The sequence below is a fragment of the Hemiscyllium ocellatum genome, chromosome 10 (assembly GCF_020745735.1).
Source record: "Hemiscyllium ocellatum isolate sHemOce1 chromosome 10, sHemOce1.pat.X.cur, whole genome shotgun sequence".
In the NCBI taxonomy this organism is placed as follows: Eukaryota; Metazoa; Chordata; class Chondrichthyes; order Orectolobiformes; family Hemiscylliidae; genus Hemiscyllium; species Hemiscyllium ocellatum.
Genome location: NC_083410.1, coordinates 88,359,985 through 88,377,214, shown reverse-complemented (window position 1 = coordinate 88,377,214; position 17,230 = coordinate 88,359,985). Strand labels below are relative to the sequence as shown.

General features: G+C 40.7%; 1 protein-coding gene across 3 annotated transcripts in view; it reads right to left on the bottom strand.

Moving 5' to 3' along the window:
• Positions 1–200: 200 nt before the first annotated feature.
• The window catches only part of LOC132819848 (acetyl-coenzyme A synthetase 2-like, mitochondrial), a 78,088-nt gene continuing 61,058 nt past the window's right edge, over positions 201–17,230 (bottom strand). The window contains exons 13-14 of one of the 3 annotated variants that reach the window (XM_060831725.1): positions 8,127–8,245; positions 201–1,025 (exon numbers count right to left, since the gene is read on the bottom strand). In XM_060831725.1, the coding sequence (XP_060687708.1) occupies positions 846–1,025; positions 8,127–8,245 (299 nt within the window). In that variant the 3' untranslated portion in view covers positions 201–845. Of the gene's footprint in view, positions 1,026–8,126; positions 8,246–12,094; positions 12,141–17,230 lie in introns of those variants that run through there. The other 2 variants (XM_060831728.1, XM_060831726.1) reach the window with 2 other exon arrangements.

Below are 17,230 nucleotides of genomic sequence, written 5' to 3'. Positions count from 1 at the left end.
GTACAGAGCTGGTAAATGAATTATGGGACTTTCTGCGTGTTTAGACACAAACAACAGAGTTCTAGATGTCCTGGATGATCAAGGCACTTGTTCAAACAAACCTTGGTCAAATACATATTGTTTCATATTGTCCAGTTCTGCATTTGCCAGCCTATAATAAGCAGAAAACATCAAGCATAAAAGAGCACAAATACAAAAAATCTCTGCTATTGCTGTTATTCTTCGTTGTATATGTCTAAAGTCTGTTTACTTTCATTTTAAAAGCAAATCAGAAGTTTATTCACACTGATTCTATGAATTAATTCAATTCAATTTTTTTGAACAACTCATACCATATTTGACAGTGAAGTAGACAAGGGCAAGTAAATCTCAATTCTGATCCCCTGTCAGTCCTTTAGCAGGAGAATGACACAAGCCTCACAGTAAAATAATACCTTGTGTTATATGGGGAGTTTTTTAAAATCAGTCAGGCTTCCCAATCATTTTCTCGTAACAACATATGATGGAATGTGCTAATACAGACAACCATTTCAGAGTGAGATATAGACTTGGCAGATCAGCCACCTCAACTGTAGAAATGGACCAAATACTGTCGATCAGATTCTGGGACACTACAGGCACTTAGACCAATGCAATTGAGATTGTCTCCATGAGAAGGGTCAAGGGGGAAATTAGCGACAAGGAGGAATCATTTCTTCTTTTAGCACCAATTCTGAATTAATATTAATTAAAAGCATTGTTAGGTTTTTTTAAGTGCAAACAGAAAAAGTATCGTTTTAAGAATATACAACCAGTTGGTGCTATGAGTGTCAAAATTTTGGGATGATTTAAGGAATGCTGACTGTTTATTTTCTGGTCATGTGGTCTTTTTTATACTTTGTGTAGGCTGCAATGATCTCTGAGATGATTTGAGGGTCGTCTAGTGTGCTGAGGTCACCCAGATTAGAAGTTTCATCAGTGGCTATTTTCTTCAACACTCGCCTCATGATTTTCCCAGATCGGGTTTTGGGAAGTCGCTTCACAACCTGAAAATAGGAAACAATAATTACATTAAATTAAATCCAAACCCATAGAAGAAGTAGATAGAGTGGGTACGCCTTTGGTGGCAAATAATTGCTTGTTCCAACGACATGTAACATCAGGCATTTCAAGTGCAGACAATAGTAACCTTATGAACGATTATGAACTGTGTGATTAGCTCCCTTTGTAGGATGCCAGGTGGCAACAATTCACTACGTAAAGAATTTACTCCTTACTGCCAACTTTGCAGCAGGATTTTCCCAACTTGGACTTTTGAGATTGCTCAAGGTTCATTGGAGTCAGGTGTTTGCACAATGGGGCTGGTATACAAGCATGCTGCTTGCCCCTAACCCACCACCTCCAAAACAAAAGATGGTATCAAAGGAGTTCTATGGATTTTTAAAAAGCTTGCCCACAGAACACACTGATGTTCAACTTCCAGCCCTTCATGAACAGTGCAGTTCCACCCAACTAAACCCAATAGTGTGTGATCTCAAGACTGAAAGACGACAAGTAATGTCCCAACAATGCAAGAGAGTGATGGGGGTCGAGTATGGTAGCCATCACCAAGAAGAAAGTGCAAGAAAAATTTAATGGCCTGAAGGTGGAGAAATTACGTGGACCAGATGGACTACAACCCAGATTTCTGGAATCTATCGTGAAGAATGAGATTTCTGAATACTTGGAGGTGTATGGTAAAATAGGGTAAAGTCAGCATGATCTTATCAAGGAGAGATCATGCCTGACAAATCTGCTAGAATTCTTTGAGGAAGTAACAAGCAGGTTAGACCAAGGAGAGCCTATGAGTGTTACCTACCTGAACTTCAAGAAGGCCTTTGACAAGGTCCTGCACAGGAGGCTACTGAGTAAGATAGGGCCCATGGTGTTAAAGGCAAGGTGCTAGTATGGATAGAAGCATGGCTGTCTGGCAGAAAGCAGAGAGTGGAGATAAAAGGGTCCTTTTCAGGATGGCAGTCGGTGACAAGTGGTGTTCTGCAAGGCTCAGTGTTGGGACCACAACTTTTCACTTTATAATTAACGATCTAATTGAAGGAACTGAGGGCATTTGCACTAAGTTTGCAGACAATACAAAGATAGGTAGAGGGACAGGTAGCATTGAAGAGGCAGGAAGGCTGCAGAAGGATTTGGACAGGTTTGGATTGTGGGGCGGCACAGTGGTTAGCACTGCTGTCTCACAGCACCAGGGACCTGGGTTCGATTCCCGCCTGCCTGTTTGGAGTTTGCACATTCTCCCCGTGTCTGCGTGGGTTTCCACTGGGTGCTCTGGTTTCTTCCCACAATACAAAGATGTGCAGATCAGGTAAATTGACCATGCTAAATTGCCCACAGTGTTAGGTGCATTAGTCAGGGATAACTATAGGGTAGGGGAATGGGTCTGGGTGGGTTACTCTTCAGAGGGATGGTGTGGAGTTTTTGGGCCAAAGGGCCGGTTTCCACACTGTAGAGAATCTAATCTAATCAGAATCTTAGGAGAGAGGGCAAAGAAGTGGCAGATGAAGTACAATGTGGGAAAGTTTAGAAGGATATGGGGGGATCTAATTGAAACATACAGAATACTGAATGGCCTGGTTGGGGTGAGTAGAGTAGATGTTGAAAGTGTGAGGTCATGCACTTTGGTAGGAAAATAGAGGCATAGACTATTTTCTAAATGGGGAGAAAATTCACAAGTCTGAAGTGCAAAGAGACTTGGGAGTTCTAGTCCAAGGTTCTCTCAAGGTAAACTTGCAGGTTGAGTCAGTAGTTAGGAAGGCAGATGCAATGATGGCATTTATTTTGAGAGGACTTAACATAGAAGCAGGCATGTACTTCTGAGGCTCTATAAAGCTCTGGTCAGAACACATTTGGAGTATTGTGTGCAGTTTTGGGTCCCATATCTCAGTAAGGATGTACTGGCCCTGGAGCATGTTCAAAGAAGTTTCGTGAGAATGGTCCCAGGAATTAAAAACTTAACATATGAAGAAAGTTTGAAGCCTCTGGGTCTATACTCCATGGCACTTAGAAGGATGTGGGAGGATCTAACAGAACATACAGAATACTGAATGGCCTGGTTGGGGTGGGTACAATAGATGTTGGGAAGATGTTTCCATTGGTAGGAGAGACTAAAACCTGAGGGCATGGCCTTACAGTAAAGGGAAAACCTTTTAGAACGGAGATAAAGAGAAACGCCTTCAGCCACAGTGGTGAATTTATGGAATTCGTTGCCATAGAAGACTGTGGAGGCCAGGTCATTGAGTATATGTCAGACTGAGAGAGATAGATTCTTGAGTATCAAGGGGATCAAGGATTACAGAATGAGAATGGGGTTGAGAAATTCATTAGCTATGATTGAATAGTGGAGCAGACTTGATAGGCTGAATGGCCTAATTTTTTGTCCTATGTCTCATGATCCTATTATCTTATTAAGACCCACAGAGATTATCAATGGCATCTGAACCCAGTTAAATTTCTGGCTTTTAGGGTGGAAACAGATTAAGCAACCTAGGGAACAGTCTGGGCTTTGAAGACTAAGCAGGGATAAACAAAATGAGGGGCAAAATGATATCTTATTGGAGAGGGGTGTATCCCCAGTGCACACAGGCATGCCCATCTGCCTTGACTGCAATTAATGTGCTTCCACTTCCTACCTGCCTTTTCAAGAAATCAGATTTTAAAAAGGCCTTTGTACACTGGCCCTCCTGCCACTACCCCACATGTCATTTCAGTGAAGGCAAATTGAGGCCTTTAATTGTCAACCAGTTTCGGCTAGTCCTTTGCTCCCAGGTGATCAACTGAATATTGAATGAAGGAAGATATTCAACTATACATTGCTGATATCTTTACGAGCATCTAAGAATCACTGGGGATTGGTAGGAGGAAAATATAAGAAGAGTGGAATGTGCTGTTGAAGTTTTAAGTTGAGGTGAACTACCTTAAACTTTTAAAGTGTGCACCTTTATTACGAAGGTTGCTTTTTCTGGTTAATGTAAGTTAGATGTTTTATTGTACAAAGAATAATGGTTGTGCAAATATTGCTTTTGATGGAGCGACAATAGTTTAATGCATGACAATTACAAAAGCAGAAACTTACCACCAACCTCGTACCCCTCTCCATCACCAACATATACACATGTTAAGTAATGAATTTTTGTGGCTCTTGGATGAGATGCTAATGAGAAAAGGAGTATTAGGTTGAGGTAAGTGGAGGTATTACTGGCAAAGGGGGCTGACTTGTAGCAATCATACTGTGTCAATAACCTCACATAGCCATATTTATGGCAGGAATTCCCTGTTGCTTCCATTGGATTTTTCCAACTTTTCCATCTCCTATGCATTGCCTCCACATTGGCACAGCGAAGAAACAAGCCTTGAGCTCAATTATAATATTCTTGCCTGACTCAGAAGGGGTAGGATTTAAAATTTGCTCCAAATAATCCTAGCAGGTAGAGACTTCAAAAACTTTCATTAATCCTCCTGCCACAGAAAAATGATCATTTATTCAGCTAAGAAAATATGGTTAAGATCATGGAAGGAGTTTTTTTAAGATATTCTAAATCTGCTGTTTATATTTTATTTTCATTTCTTTATTTATAACTCCCCCCCCCCCACACTACCACCTAACAGCGGTAGTGATTGGAATGAGTTTTTATATTGTGGCTTGTCAGATTATCAATTAGCCTGTGAATTTGCACAGTACTTCAAACAATTCTTCCCAAAGAAGAGTGAAGGTATGAAAATAGTGACAAGTCCATCCTGTCAGTCTGTTTATCAGCCACAACACTTCCACTACTCCACATAAATCTTTACAAGGAAGGATTTAAAAGATCATGTTTGATAAATACATCAATGCTTTTTGAGGGGAACCAGGTTTAGTATACAAGATAAAAGCTCATGGATTTGAAGATTATTTAACAGAGAGGAAGCAAAGTGTAGGCATAAATGGAGCATTTTCAAATTGGCGGGCTTTGACTAGTGAAGTGTAAATATCATTGAAGGGGCTTTAGTTGCTTCCAAACTATATTAGTGACTTAGGTAAAGAGACCAAAAGTAATGCAATACAAGTTTGGATGGGAAAGTAAACCTAGTTTTTACCCTGTTTTTACCTGGGAAAGTAAACTGTAAGGAGACTACTAAGAAGCTACACAGAGATACAAAGGTGATATTTAATGACGATGATAGAAGTCTTACTCTCCAACTGAATAGCTGGCCAGAGCCCTGCAGCTCCTTTTAGTGCCACACAGGCACTTAACTGTGGAACCAAGGATTGATCAGGGGCTGGCAGCAATGTACAGCAACAACCCACTGGGAGGCAGTGGCAGTCATAACACCTACCAAGGTCAAGTATTATTGCTCAGTCCCATGGACACTTGTGAATGATAATGGGTGTCATGGTGTGAGTGTCATGGAGGAGGGACAGGGGTGTTGGCAGTAAGGGAGTGCATGCTCTCAGCAGACCCAATCTTCCCAATGCTGAATTCTTTGACTTAAGATCCTTCCACCAAAACAGATCTGACAAGGAACCCTGAAAAGATATCCTTATTGTGCCCCCTGCACATCAACACCCACATCCACCATGGGTTCATGATATCTCAACCTGTCAGAGGTTAAAAAGGCTGTCCATGGGCTTTCCCACCACTGAATTATTTGGGTTGGAGGCAGGAGGAGGCAGTATTGCCTCCCACCATCTCCTGTCTAGTTAAATGCTCCCTGACCACCACACAAATGCTTACAGCTGCCACAGAAGGCATAGAGACCCTACAGTGCAGAAAGAGGCCATTCTTGCCCATAGGGTTTGCACCGACCCTCTGAACAGCATCCCTTCCAGACCCAGGTCCCCCCACCCTAATTACTTACTTTAATAGTAAGAGTAAGTAATAAGGCTTTTTGTTTTGAAAGACACAGAATTTGTAAATATTGATGTTCAGAGGGACTTAAATGTATTCATAGGGAATACAGAGTATTTTCATGCAGATACAGTAAGCAATTATAAAGGTAAATTGCAATTTATCATTTATTGCAAGGTGATTGAGATACAATGTAAGGAAAGCTTACAAAAGGTATACAGGGCTTTGGCAAGACCATACCTGAAATACCGTGTGTAGTTTTTGTCTTCATAAAGAATATATTTTTATAGGGAACAAAGTTTCACGATATTTATTCAAGTAAGGACAACATTGTCCTACGACAAGAAACTACATGAATTTGGCCTATATTCTCTGGAGATTGGAAGAATGAGAAGGGATCTCAGTTGAAACACATAAGGTTCTGAAAAAGATTGATACAAGGTTAATACTAAGGCCTAAAGCTTCCTGGACACAGCAAGTGTTTCTGGATTAGTCAAAATGGCCACTGTGCAAATTGAAGAAGCCCTGCCCCTGAGCATGGCATCTACTGTTTGTTTCACAGTTGGGAGGTGGAGGCACAAAGGCTGCTTGTATCAGGTGCATTTGTGGTTCATGAAGAGGGCTCAATATACTTAAATGCATATGCCTTCAACAAAATCCAGTCTTTATGACTGCAGGGTCCAAAATGAAACTTGTGAACTTTACATTTTCAGTAGGTCCAAGGGTAGGGTACTTAGTTAGAAAGGTCCAGGGACATCTTTAGGGTTAATGTGCCATCTGGAATTATTAGAAGTGACATGGATGTGTGTCAAAAGTGGATACATTTATTGATTATGTCAAACTGTCAAGGAACTTACAAGTTGTAAATGCATTATCTCCTGAACTTTAATGTTTTTCTTCAAAAAGCTTTCTACCTTATTCTACATGTTGATATAAGACTTAGAGCTATTGTTCTAGGATTGTATCACATGACTAATAAAAGTATGTTGGTTTACAGTTTGATTGCCATTTCCAAACGGTTAAAAAATCTGGAATCTGGAATCTAGATTATAAATACTTGTTTTTATAAGGGATTAAGTTGCTGAAGGAATTTAAATATAGTGTTTCTTTCTTTAAATCAGTGTTTTTGATAACATGTTGAAGACATCCATAGGCATTTAGAATTTTACTTCATCTCAGCATTTGTCCTAGCTACTACAATCAGTACTGAAGAAGGATTTATAGATTTTCCTACAAGTAGCTCTTCAGTGCACTTTTGTCAGACGGGTGGGGTGACATGAGTTGACACAATGTTGGTATTTATAGGACTACAAACAGCCACTGAGTGTGGATAGAGAGCCATAATTTGGTGTGGGTTTTTTTGGGGAGCCATAAGAGAGGAGTGGGTCAGGAGGTAGTTGGGATATGAATTGTTGTGGTTGTGCTATGAGTGAGAATGAAAGAGAATTGAAAAGTGTGTGAGGGATGAGAGGGTGTGAAAAGGTCAGAAGGCTGACCTTTTATTGTATTTTTGTTTGTAGCCAGGCCTAAGTCTCAGTTTATTGACATCAGCCTTTCAGATAGCTAACCATTTTGGCTATCTCTAAGTTGTCATGGGAATGGAGCTTTATCTCTTACACTGAAAATTAGACACACAGGGCACTTTCTACCAAGTAGGTTTACCAAACTGGGAATGTTCAAGTACTTGGTACTCCCACATCACGAGCAAAGATTCATGCCTGAGACATTTATTTCTCCTGACTGGGGACTCTAGACACTGTCTCAAAATATGGAAGCAATAATTTTGTACTAACATGAACAGAAACCCCTTCGTTCAAAATGTTGCAAATCTTTGGAAGCCACTGTCCCAGAGGATTGTGGATCCTCTTTATTTTTAACACATTTCAGACTAGGAGACTCATTTTCAGTCTCTCAGAGTCTAGGTACATGGAAGTGGGAGGATGAATGATAAAATGAAGTTGAGACAGAAGATTAGCCAATTTTGTATTGAATGATTGAGTGCACTTAAAAGGCCATATGGTCTACTCCGATTTTTTTTTGTCCTTCAGTTCTTAACTAAGAACAAAAACTGGTCCTACAGTGTAGTTCAAAACACTGCACTCCCCATTCAATTTCAACATTCCATCACATACTTATATCGTTAATGCATATATGTTAATGCATATATTAATATGTTAATACATATATGTTAATGCATATATTGTGTGAGGTTGATGTTCATTGACTGTTAACAGTAAAGTTGGAGAAGCAAGGGAGGCCACTCACCAGAATGTGATCAGGAATAGCGTATTTAGCAATCTTAGATTCAACATTTGTTTTCAGATCTTTAATGACCAGTTCAGAAATGGAGCAGGTATCTTTCAAAACAATGAAGGCAAATGCAGCTGAAACAAAGCACAAGTTATCTTTTAGAAACCAGGAAATGCCTGAGAACCCTGTCGATAAAATGCAAGCCAAATGCCAGCAAACAAACTTAATTGAAGCAAGTCTTCAATAACATCCACAACTAAATCATCAAGAAACCTTGGCCAGGAGTGTACAATCAGTAATGAAGCAAGGCTGCACACCACTGAGCTCTCAATTAAAAGAACTCTGCTGAGAAATTCAAGCTCATCATTATGCAGTGATACTGCATAGGACCATACGACATAGGAGTGGAAGTAAGGCCATTCGGTCCATCGAGTCCACTCCGCCATTTAATCATGGCTGATGAGCATTTCAACTCCACTTATCCACATTCTCCCCATAGCCCTTAATTCCTCGGGATATCAAGAATTTATCAATATCTGCCTTGAAGACACTTAGCGTCCCGGCCTCCACTGCACTGAATTCCACAGACCCACCACTCTCTGGCTGAAGAAATGTCTCCGCATTTCTGTTCTGAATTGACCCCCTCTAATTCTAAGGCTGTGCCCACGGGTCCTAATCTCCTCATCTAACGGAAACAATTTCTTAGCGTCCACCCTTTCCAAGCCATGTATTATCTTGTAAGTTTCTATTAGATCTCCCCTTAACCTTCTAAACTCCAATGAGTACAATCCCAGAATCCTCAGCCGTTCCTCGTATGTTAGACCAACCATTCCAGGGATCATCCGTGTGAATCTCCGCTGGACACACTCCAGTGCCAGTATGTCCCTCCTGAGATGTGGGGCCCAAAACTGAACACAGTACTCCAAATGGGGCCTAACCAGAGCTTTATAAAGTCTCAGGAGCACATCGCTGCTTTTATATTCCAACCCTCTTGAGCTAAATGACAACATTGCATTTGCTTTCTTAATCACGGATTCAACCTGCATGTTTACCTTTAGAGAATCCTCGACTAGCACTCCCAGATCCCTTTGTACTTTGGCTTTATGAATTTTCTCACTGTTTAGAAAGTAGTCCATGCTTGTATTCTTTTTTCCAAAGTGCAAGAGCTCGCATTTGCTCACATTGAACTTCATCAGCCACTTCTTGGACCACTCTCCCAAACTGTCTAGACCCTTCTGCAGCCTCCCCACTTCCTCAGTACTACCTGCCTGTCCACCTAACCTCGTATCATCGGCTTGCAGTGCTGTTCATTGGGGATATCTCAGCTTTCTAAGCAGCCAATTACATGAAAGGTTTTTCACAGAAACAAACATGAAACTGAAAGAAATAAAACTTCATAGAGCTAATTAAAGATTAGGCAATACACACAGGATGAAAGTAGAAGCCAAGAAGCTAATGTTTCTGATAACACAGTTTCAAAATAATTTCAACATGTTTAGCTTAAAATTCTACTAATTAATCATTAACCAGCACCAGCTCCATTGTAATTTTAAAATCTTTTGGGTCAGTTCTGTTGTTCACCAAATTTCATTGATTGTATTGTTGTTTTAAAACCTAATTTAAGAAGGTGATCCACAGGGAATGGAAGTCTGCAACTTCAAGATTTTCATGCTCACCTGCACATCAGGGCTCAATATGCATGAAGGCAGTAAGTGAATGCACCCCCAGCAGCCACCAAACCACCTAGGAAAATTGAATTATAGGGGTGACCAACGGGAGACATTTACCCCTCTAAGTACATAGGATAGAATCCGTGAGGAACTGCTCTTCCAATCACAGACTATTTCTCCCCCATGCTTGTTGCTGATAGATGCACTGGGGAAAACAATCATCAAAAACATACAATACCAATTATCGTCCAATAGATTTATTTGGAAGTACAAGCTTTCGGAGCACTGCTCCTGTGTCAGGTAGCTAGTTGGGCAGGATCATAGGACACAGAATTTATACTAAAAGATCAAAGTGTCATACAACTGATGCGATGTATTGAACAAACCTAGATTGCTGTTAAGTCTTTTATCACTTAGAATGGGTTGCAGGTTTCAGTTCATTAATACGTAAATACCAGAACTACTTACAAGTCACATTCCCAAGATAACTTAAGGTTTTCAAAAAAAGGTGACATCTCAGCTTAGATAATGCATTAAAAGTGTGAGGTTAGAGTCTGTCTGTATTCCACCATTGAGTCAGACCAGTTCTGTTCTCAAAGTAAGAATTTATAAACTGTCATGTGAACTGACTGCCTACAAGTTGTGTGCTTTTTGAACAAAATAGAATGTAATTGCAAATACAAATTCACCCCATGGACTTACATGTGTGTGTGTGGGGGGGGAGGGGAGAGAGAGATTGTGTGTTTGTGTCAGAGAGAGAGAGAGAGAGAGAGAGATGGAGTATATGTCTGTCCCTGGGTGTGTGCGAGAGTGTGAAGTGTGGGTTTGTGCATGTGTATGAGAGAGGGTCTACATGAGTGTGATTGTGTGTAAGAAAGGGTGTGTATTGTGTAGTGGGTTCACCTGTAGTGTGACGTGAACCCAAGATCTCATACATGCATACTCTCTCTCTCTCTCTCCCTCACACACACATATAAGTCTATGGAGTGAATTTGCATTTGCAGATTTATATTTGCCAATACATTCTATTTTGTTCAAAAAGAACACAATCTGTAGGCAGTCAGTCCATGTAACATTTTATAAATTCCAACTTTGGAAATAGAACTGATCTGACTCAAGGTTGGAATACAGACAGTCTCTAACCTCACACCTTTAATGTACTGTCTGAGCTGAGATGTCACTTTTTTTAAAAAACCTTGTTTTCTCAGGAATGTGACTTGAAAGAAGTTCTGGGATTTACATATTAAATAAATTGAAACCTGCAACCCATTCTAAGTGATTAAAGACTTAACAGCAATCTAGTTTTTTCAATACATCCCACCTGTTGTATGACACTTGGATCTTTTAATATATATTCTGTGTCCTGTGATCCTGCCCCACTAGCTACCTGACAAAGGAGCAGTGCTCCGAAATAACCTGTATAGTCCAAATAAACCTGTGGATTATAATCTGGTGTTGTGTGATTTTTAACTTTGTCCATCTCAGTCCAATACTGGCACCTCCACATCATCAAAAAACATGAGAATCAGCCTGTGATTGGAAGAGCAGAGTGCAATTAGGAAAATAATGAAGAGCAATTGTCTGGAGTGCTAGAACAACTTTCACCAAGGAGTTAGCTTTTGGCATCGCTGGGAGTGGGTCATCGACCTAGAGAAGGAGGCTACAGGATGGGGTTGAGGGTGGAAGATACTGCAGAGGGGTGTCAGGGGCTGAAGAGCTTGGGTGTTGTGGGTAGTGAAGGAGAAAAATGCAAAAAAGCTGTTGGAAGACAATTACTAGAGGATAAAGGGACTGTCAAGAGAGGAGGAGGCTGCAAATTTAGGTTGGGAAGGAGGAAGAGAATACCAAAGGATGCAGAGGCATGGAGAAGGCCACAAGAGGGATGAATGGAGGAGGAGGCTGCAAGGGGCTGGGGAAGGAGATGACTACAAGAAGTATAGGGAAGGATGAGGCTGAAATAGGGTTGAGAGTTGAAAGGTGTTGCAAGAAAGATGGGGAGGTAAAGGAGGTTGCAGAGGCTGTGGGGGGAGGGGTGAGAAGAAGGGCTCTACAACAAGAGAAGAGAGAAGACTACAAAGGAGAGAAAATCATTTGAAACCTGTCAACAAAGAAATAATCTGTGAAGTGGGAGCCATAAAAACTTTAAATTCCTGAAATAATCCCTTGCAACTGAATATGGAATCTGTAGTCTAAGGCTACATAAGTTCTTGTGGGAGACATTTTGGTTTTTGCCAGCTACTTTTGGTTTTCAGGAGCTTCTTTTTCATTCTTACGAATTTATTAAGAGATGATGCAATGAATGTATAACCTTACCTTCTGTATTTGTGTTCACATATTCGGTATTTGAACTCACACTAAGCTGAAATAGAAGAATTCATCTACATTCTAAATAATCAATGACCCCTCCACAAACATAATGCCACAACACACAAGGAAAGCATTAATTTTCCTGACACCATGGCTTTCAAACAACAGGCATAAGTTAACAACAAAAACTATTTTAAAAATAGCTGGTATGCACACACTGTTGTTGAATCTATAACTGACAGCGTCCATTGTCTTTTTTGTGGCTTTATCTCAGAAACTATGCCATACAACCTAGATTTTTAGTCAAAGAATCATTCAATCCATAATTTGTGGAAGAAGAACTATTTCACTTATGAAACATATTTAAGTTAAACATGATTATTGTATTCTGTATTAATTGACTTTTATCTGATTTCTAGATAAAGTTTTTTAAAGAGGTTAACAATATTGTTCAGGTGTTGAACATTAGTTGAAGCTACAGAAGGTGACAATGAGGACAAATGATTTAGAGTCATAGAGATGTACAGCTTGGAAACAGACTCTTTGGTCCAACCCGACCAGATATCCCACCCAATCTAGTCCCACCTGCCAGCACCCGGCCCATATCCCTCCAAGCCCTTCCTACTCATATACCCATTCAGATGTCTTTTAAATGTTACAATTGTTACAATTTAAATGTTACTAGCCTCCAACACTTCCTCTGGCAGCTCATTCCAGACACGTACCACCCTCTGTGTAAAAAGTTGCCTCTTTTAAGTCTCTTATGTCTTTCCCCTCTCACCCAAAATCTAGGCCCACGAATTTTGGACTCCCTGACCCCAGGGAAGACTTTGCCTATTTACCCTATCCATACCCCTCATAATTTTGTAAACCTCTATAAGGTCACTCCTCAGCGTCCAACGCTCCAGGGAAAACAGCCCCAGCCTGTTAAGCCTCTCCATATAGTTCAAATCCTCCAACTCTGGCAACATCCTTGTAAATCTTTTCTGAACCCTTTCAAGTTTCACAACACCTTTCCGATAGGAAGGAGACCAGAACTGCATGCAATATTCCAACAGTAGCCTAACCAATGTCCTGTACAGCCGCAACATGACCTCCCAACTCCTATTCTCAATACTCTGTCCGATAAAGGAAAGCATACCAAATGCCTTCCTTACTATCCTATCTACCTGCGACTCCACTTTCAAGGAGCTATGAACTTGCACTCTAAGGTCTCTTTGTTCAGCAACACTCCCTAGGACTTTACCATTAAGTGTAAACGTCATACTTAAGGTTTGCTTTCTGAAAATGCAGCACCTCACATTTATCTGAATTAAACTCCATCTGCCACTTCTCAATCCTTGGCCCATCTGGTCCAGATCCTGTTGTAATCTGAGGTAACCCTCTTCACTGTCCACTACACCTCCAATTTTGTGTCATCTGCAAACTTACTAACTGCACCTCTTATGCTCGCATCCAAATCATTTATGTAAATAGCAAAAAGTAGAGGACCCAGCACTGATCCTTGTGGCGCTCCACTGGTCACAGGCCTCCAGTCTGAAAAACAGCCCTCCACCACAACCCTCTGTCTTCTACCTTTGAGCCACTTCTGTATCCAAACGGCTAGTTCTCCCTGTATTCCATGAGATCTAACCTTGCTAATCAGTCTCCCATGGGGAACCTTGTTGAACACCTTACTGAAGTCCATATAGATCACACCTACCACTCTGCCCTCATCAATCCTCTTTGTTACTTCCTCAAAAAAACTCAATCAAGTTTGTAAGACATGATATCCCACGCACAAAGCCATGTTGACTATCCCTAATCAATCTCTGCCTTTCCAAATACATGTACATCCTGTCCCTCAGGATTCCCTCCAATAAGTTGCCCACCACTGACGTCAGGCTCACTGGTCTATAGTTCCCTGGCTTGTCCTTACTACCCTTCTTAAACAGTGGCACCACGTTATCCAATGTCTAGTCTTCCGGCACCTCACCTGTGACTATCAATGATACAAATCTCTCAGCAAGAGGCCCAGCAATCACTTCTCTAGCTTCCCTCAGAGTTCTAGGGTACACGTGATCAGGTCCTGGGGATTTATCCACCTTTAAATGGAAAGAAATCAACATCATGCCAGCTTTCATTAATGGATAGGAAGCTCCCCTGAAACACATTAAGTGTAACAAAGTGGAGATAACTCTTCCCAGTAACATCTCTGGCAATTATTGTTCTTTAAGTTGTTTCTCATTGTGCAGCAAATGGCTTGTATGTAAATTACACAGAACTGGGGCTTAGTATTCAGTACTTATTGTTGTGTATGTTAAGGAATCGGGTGCTAGTGATGGAAATGGAACAATTCCGTACTTTGTTTCAACCACAGTATTAACTGGTCAGCTACAGCACTGATTCCCAATTAGAGTAAAATTCTCTATTTTGCTGTAATATCATAGGCAAACCTGTCCTTAGAATTCATACCAGATACATCTGCCACAACAAGTTCAAGTGTAGGGATGGACATCAGGAAGTGTAGAAAGTGCCAACTGCTTGGAATTAAAGGACCAATGAGAATATCAAACTATCCTTTTTCATCTTATTTCCTCCTATTAATCATATCTATATTGTCAGGCCAACTTTAGGTATTTTTCTCATGCTCTGTACCAAAGGTTACTTTTACACTGTAATCCACATTTACTATGAATCGACAATGTATTTATTGTCCATAATAACTTGTTATGTGGCGATTACATTCAATTCCAACAAAACCTCTGGGATTGTACTAATTTGTTATTGTTTTTATTCTCGAGACATATAGCAGAAATCAGGAAAACTCAAAAATGGCTGCTCCGAAGACAGGATCTTCAGGGCCAAGGGAAGATACTGGCTGAGGTTAAGCTAAATGCTCCCAGCCAAAGTTCAAATGCAGCAACAGCACCTGCCAGCCATGGAGGCAGGCTGTTTAAAAGGTCCACCTCCACAAAGGAATTTGTCCCAAGAAGTTTGAAAAAAAAACTTGCTCTCAGACCCTTTGTTCCCCACACACTCCCACACTCCATCCAGAAAACTTAATGTTCCCCAAACATCTCCAATGGCCCATCAATATCCCTCATATTAAGATATGCCCAAACTCCTACCCCTCTCTCCCATGCCTTCTCATTCTTTCATGACCTGGTCCTACAATATCTGCAAATCACAGATTACATATATGACGCAGTTATTTATTTTAGGTGATACAATAACAAACATTTTGCATTCTACAAATCTCGTACTTTCCAAGTTCTTAATGAATAGTCACACGTAGCAATGCTTTCATTCTTCTTCTGTATATTAAGGAGATGATCACCATACCAAAAGGTTTAAATGATGTTCCAGTAGAAGGTTCATTAGGACTTAAAAGTCAGATATTTTACTTAAATAATTCAGGAATGAGAAAATTCATTCACGGAGGCAATTAGACAGAAGTCTCTCTCTAAATAGAAATGGAAGGAAATGGTGAGAGCTGCTCCTTCACTCTCAGTTTGGCAACCCTCTTGTGTCCACTGTTGATAGGTTCACTAGTGAACCTATTATAGTGAACCTATTAACAGGAAACAGAAAAGAAACAACCTATGATTGGAACTTTGGGCCAGCAGCCATGGAAATATGGGGGGGGGGGGGGGTGAGCCAATTTGGGTGGAGAAGGGTCTGAGGTTGAGCCTGTCGAGAGGGCGGTAGCAAGCAGCATCAGAGAGAAAGGGAAGCATCAAGGGAGACTGGAACCAAGAGTCAGCTGCATCAGTCTTAGTGGGGATGTGGTGGGAGAAAGAGACAGGGAGGCCATAAGTGGGCTATGGGATTACAGAAAGACTGCAATAGAGAAGGGAGGCCACAGTGCTTGTGGAAGAGAGAGGGATGCCACAAGTACATGTGAGACAGAGACAGAAGCAATAAAGTAGGGTTTGGTGGGAGAGGGAGATCACAGCTGCATTGTAGGAGAAAGGGGAGACAGCAAGGAACGTTGAGAGAGAAAGAAACTGCAAATGAGAGTGAAAGGAAGGCAACAAAGAACACAGGATAGAGAGAGAGAGAGAGAGACAGCAAATGGGAGAGGGGAAGACTGCAAGGGGGTCAAGGAGAGAGACAAAGGCCTCAAACAAGAAAGAACAGTTTCAAATTTGTCAACAAAGGAACATTCACCTAACTAGTAACTGGGAAAACTGAAATAACAAATTACATACAAATGAACGGGGAATCTCTAACTTAATGCGTATGTTCAGGAGCTGGTATATTAGAAAAGTGGAGTGGATGTTGTTGTAATGAATGAACACTGTGTCAGCTATTAAATTTACATCAGAGATTGAGATCTGAGATGCAGGAAAAGGAAGGATACTGCTTGGCATAAATATTTCCGATTTATGAATACAGAATGGCATTGGCTGTGATCTTACCATTCGAGAAGGTGTATTGAATTCTGTCAGTTATTTAGAAAATAAGCTCTATTGCAAACTTATTCCTGTTATTTTGTGCAAATGGTGTCTAGGAAAATAACGCTTTCTGTCTGTGTTGTGGCTTTAAATTTCATGGAGGGCTGATTGTTGCTCACAATCTTGATGTATTCCTTTAATCCTGCTTCTGTGTGAGTCCAAATGCCGCATATACCAAGACAAATACAGAAAGTGGTGTTACATTGTTTTAATCTATATTTCTAATCAACCTGTTCAGAGTTGTTATTCCACACCCCTGGAGCAGGTGTGACGTGAACTGAGTCCTCTCTCTCTGGTCCAGGGGCAGGGACGCTACCACAGCACCACAAGAGGGAAAGTAGCATTACAATGAAACTAAATCACCTAATAAGTGAATTACTGAGAATGATAGCAGTAGCCATTGAAAATCCAAAAGTTGTCTTCACAAGGAACCCTCAGGGGGAAAAAAAATTGTGTCTGAACCCATTCCCCTGTTCTAACCTAAATCCTTCAGGCATTTTTGAAAGACTATTTCCCATTTTCTCCACCAGTTCTCATGTGTCATGAAAGATACTTAGTTAATGGGGAACATTAAAATATATTTTACATTAGGATAGGGAGAAGCATCTGTTTAATGGTACAACATATTGTATAAAAATATTTATTGGACTGTACTGTGTTTGTTGGGAAGTAAGGTTTGTTGTTCTTTTCTGCTCAGTGGAAA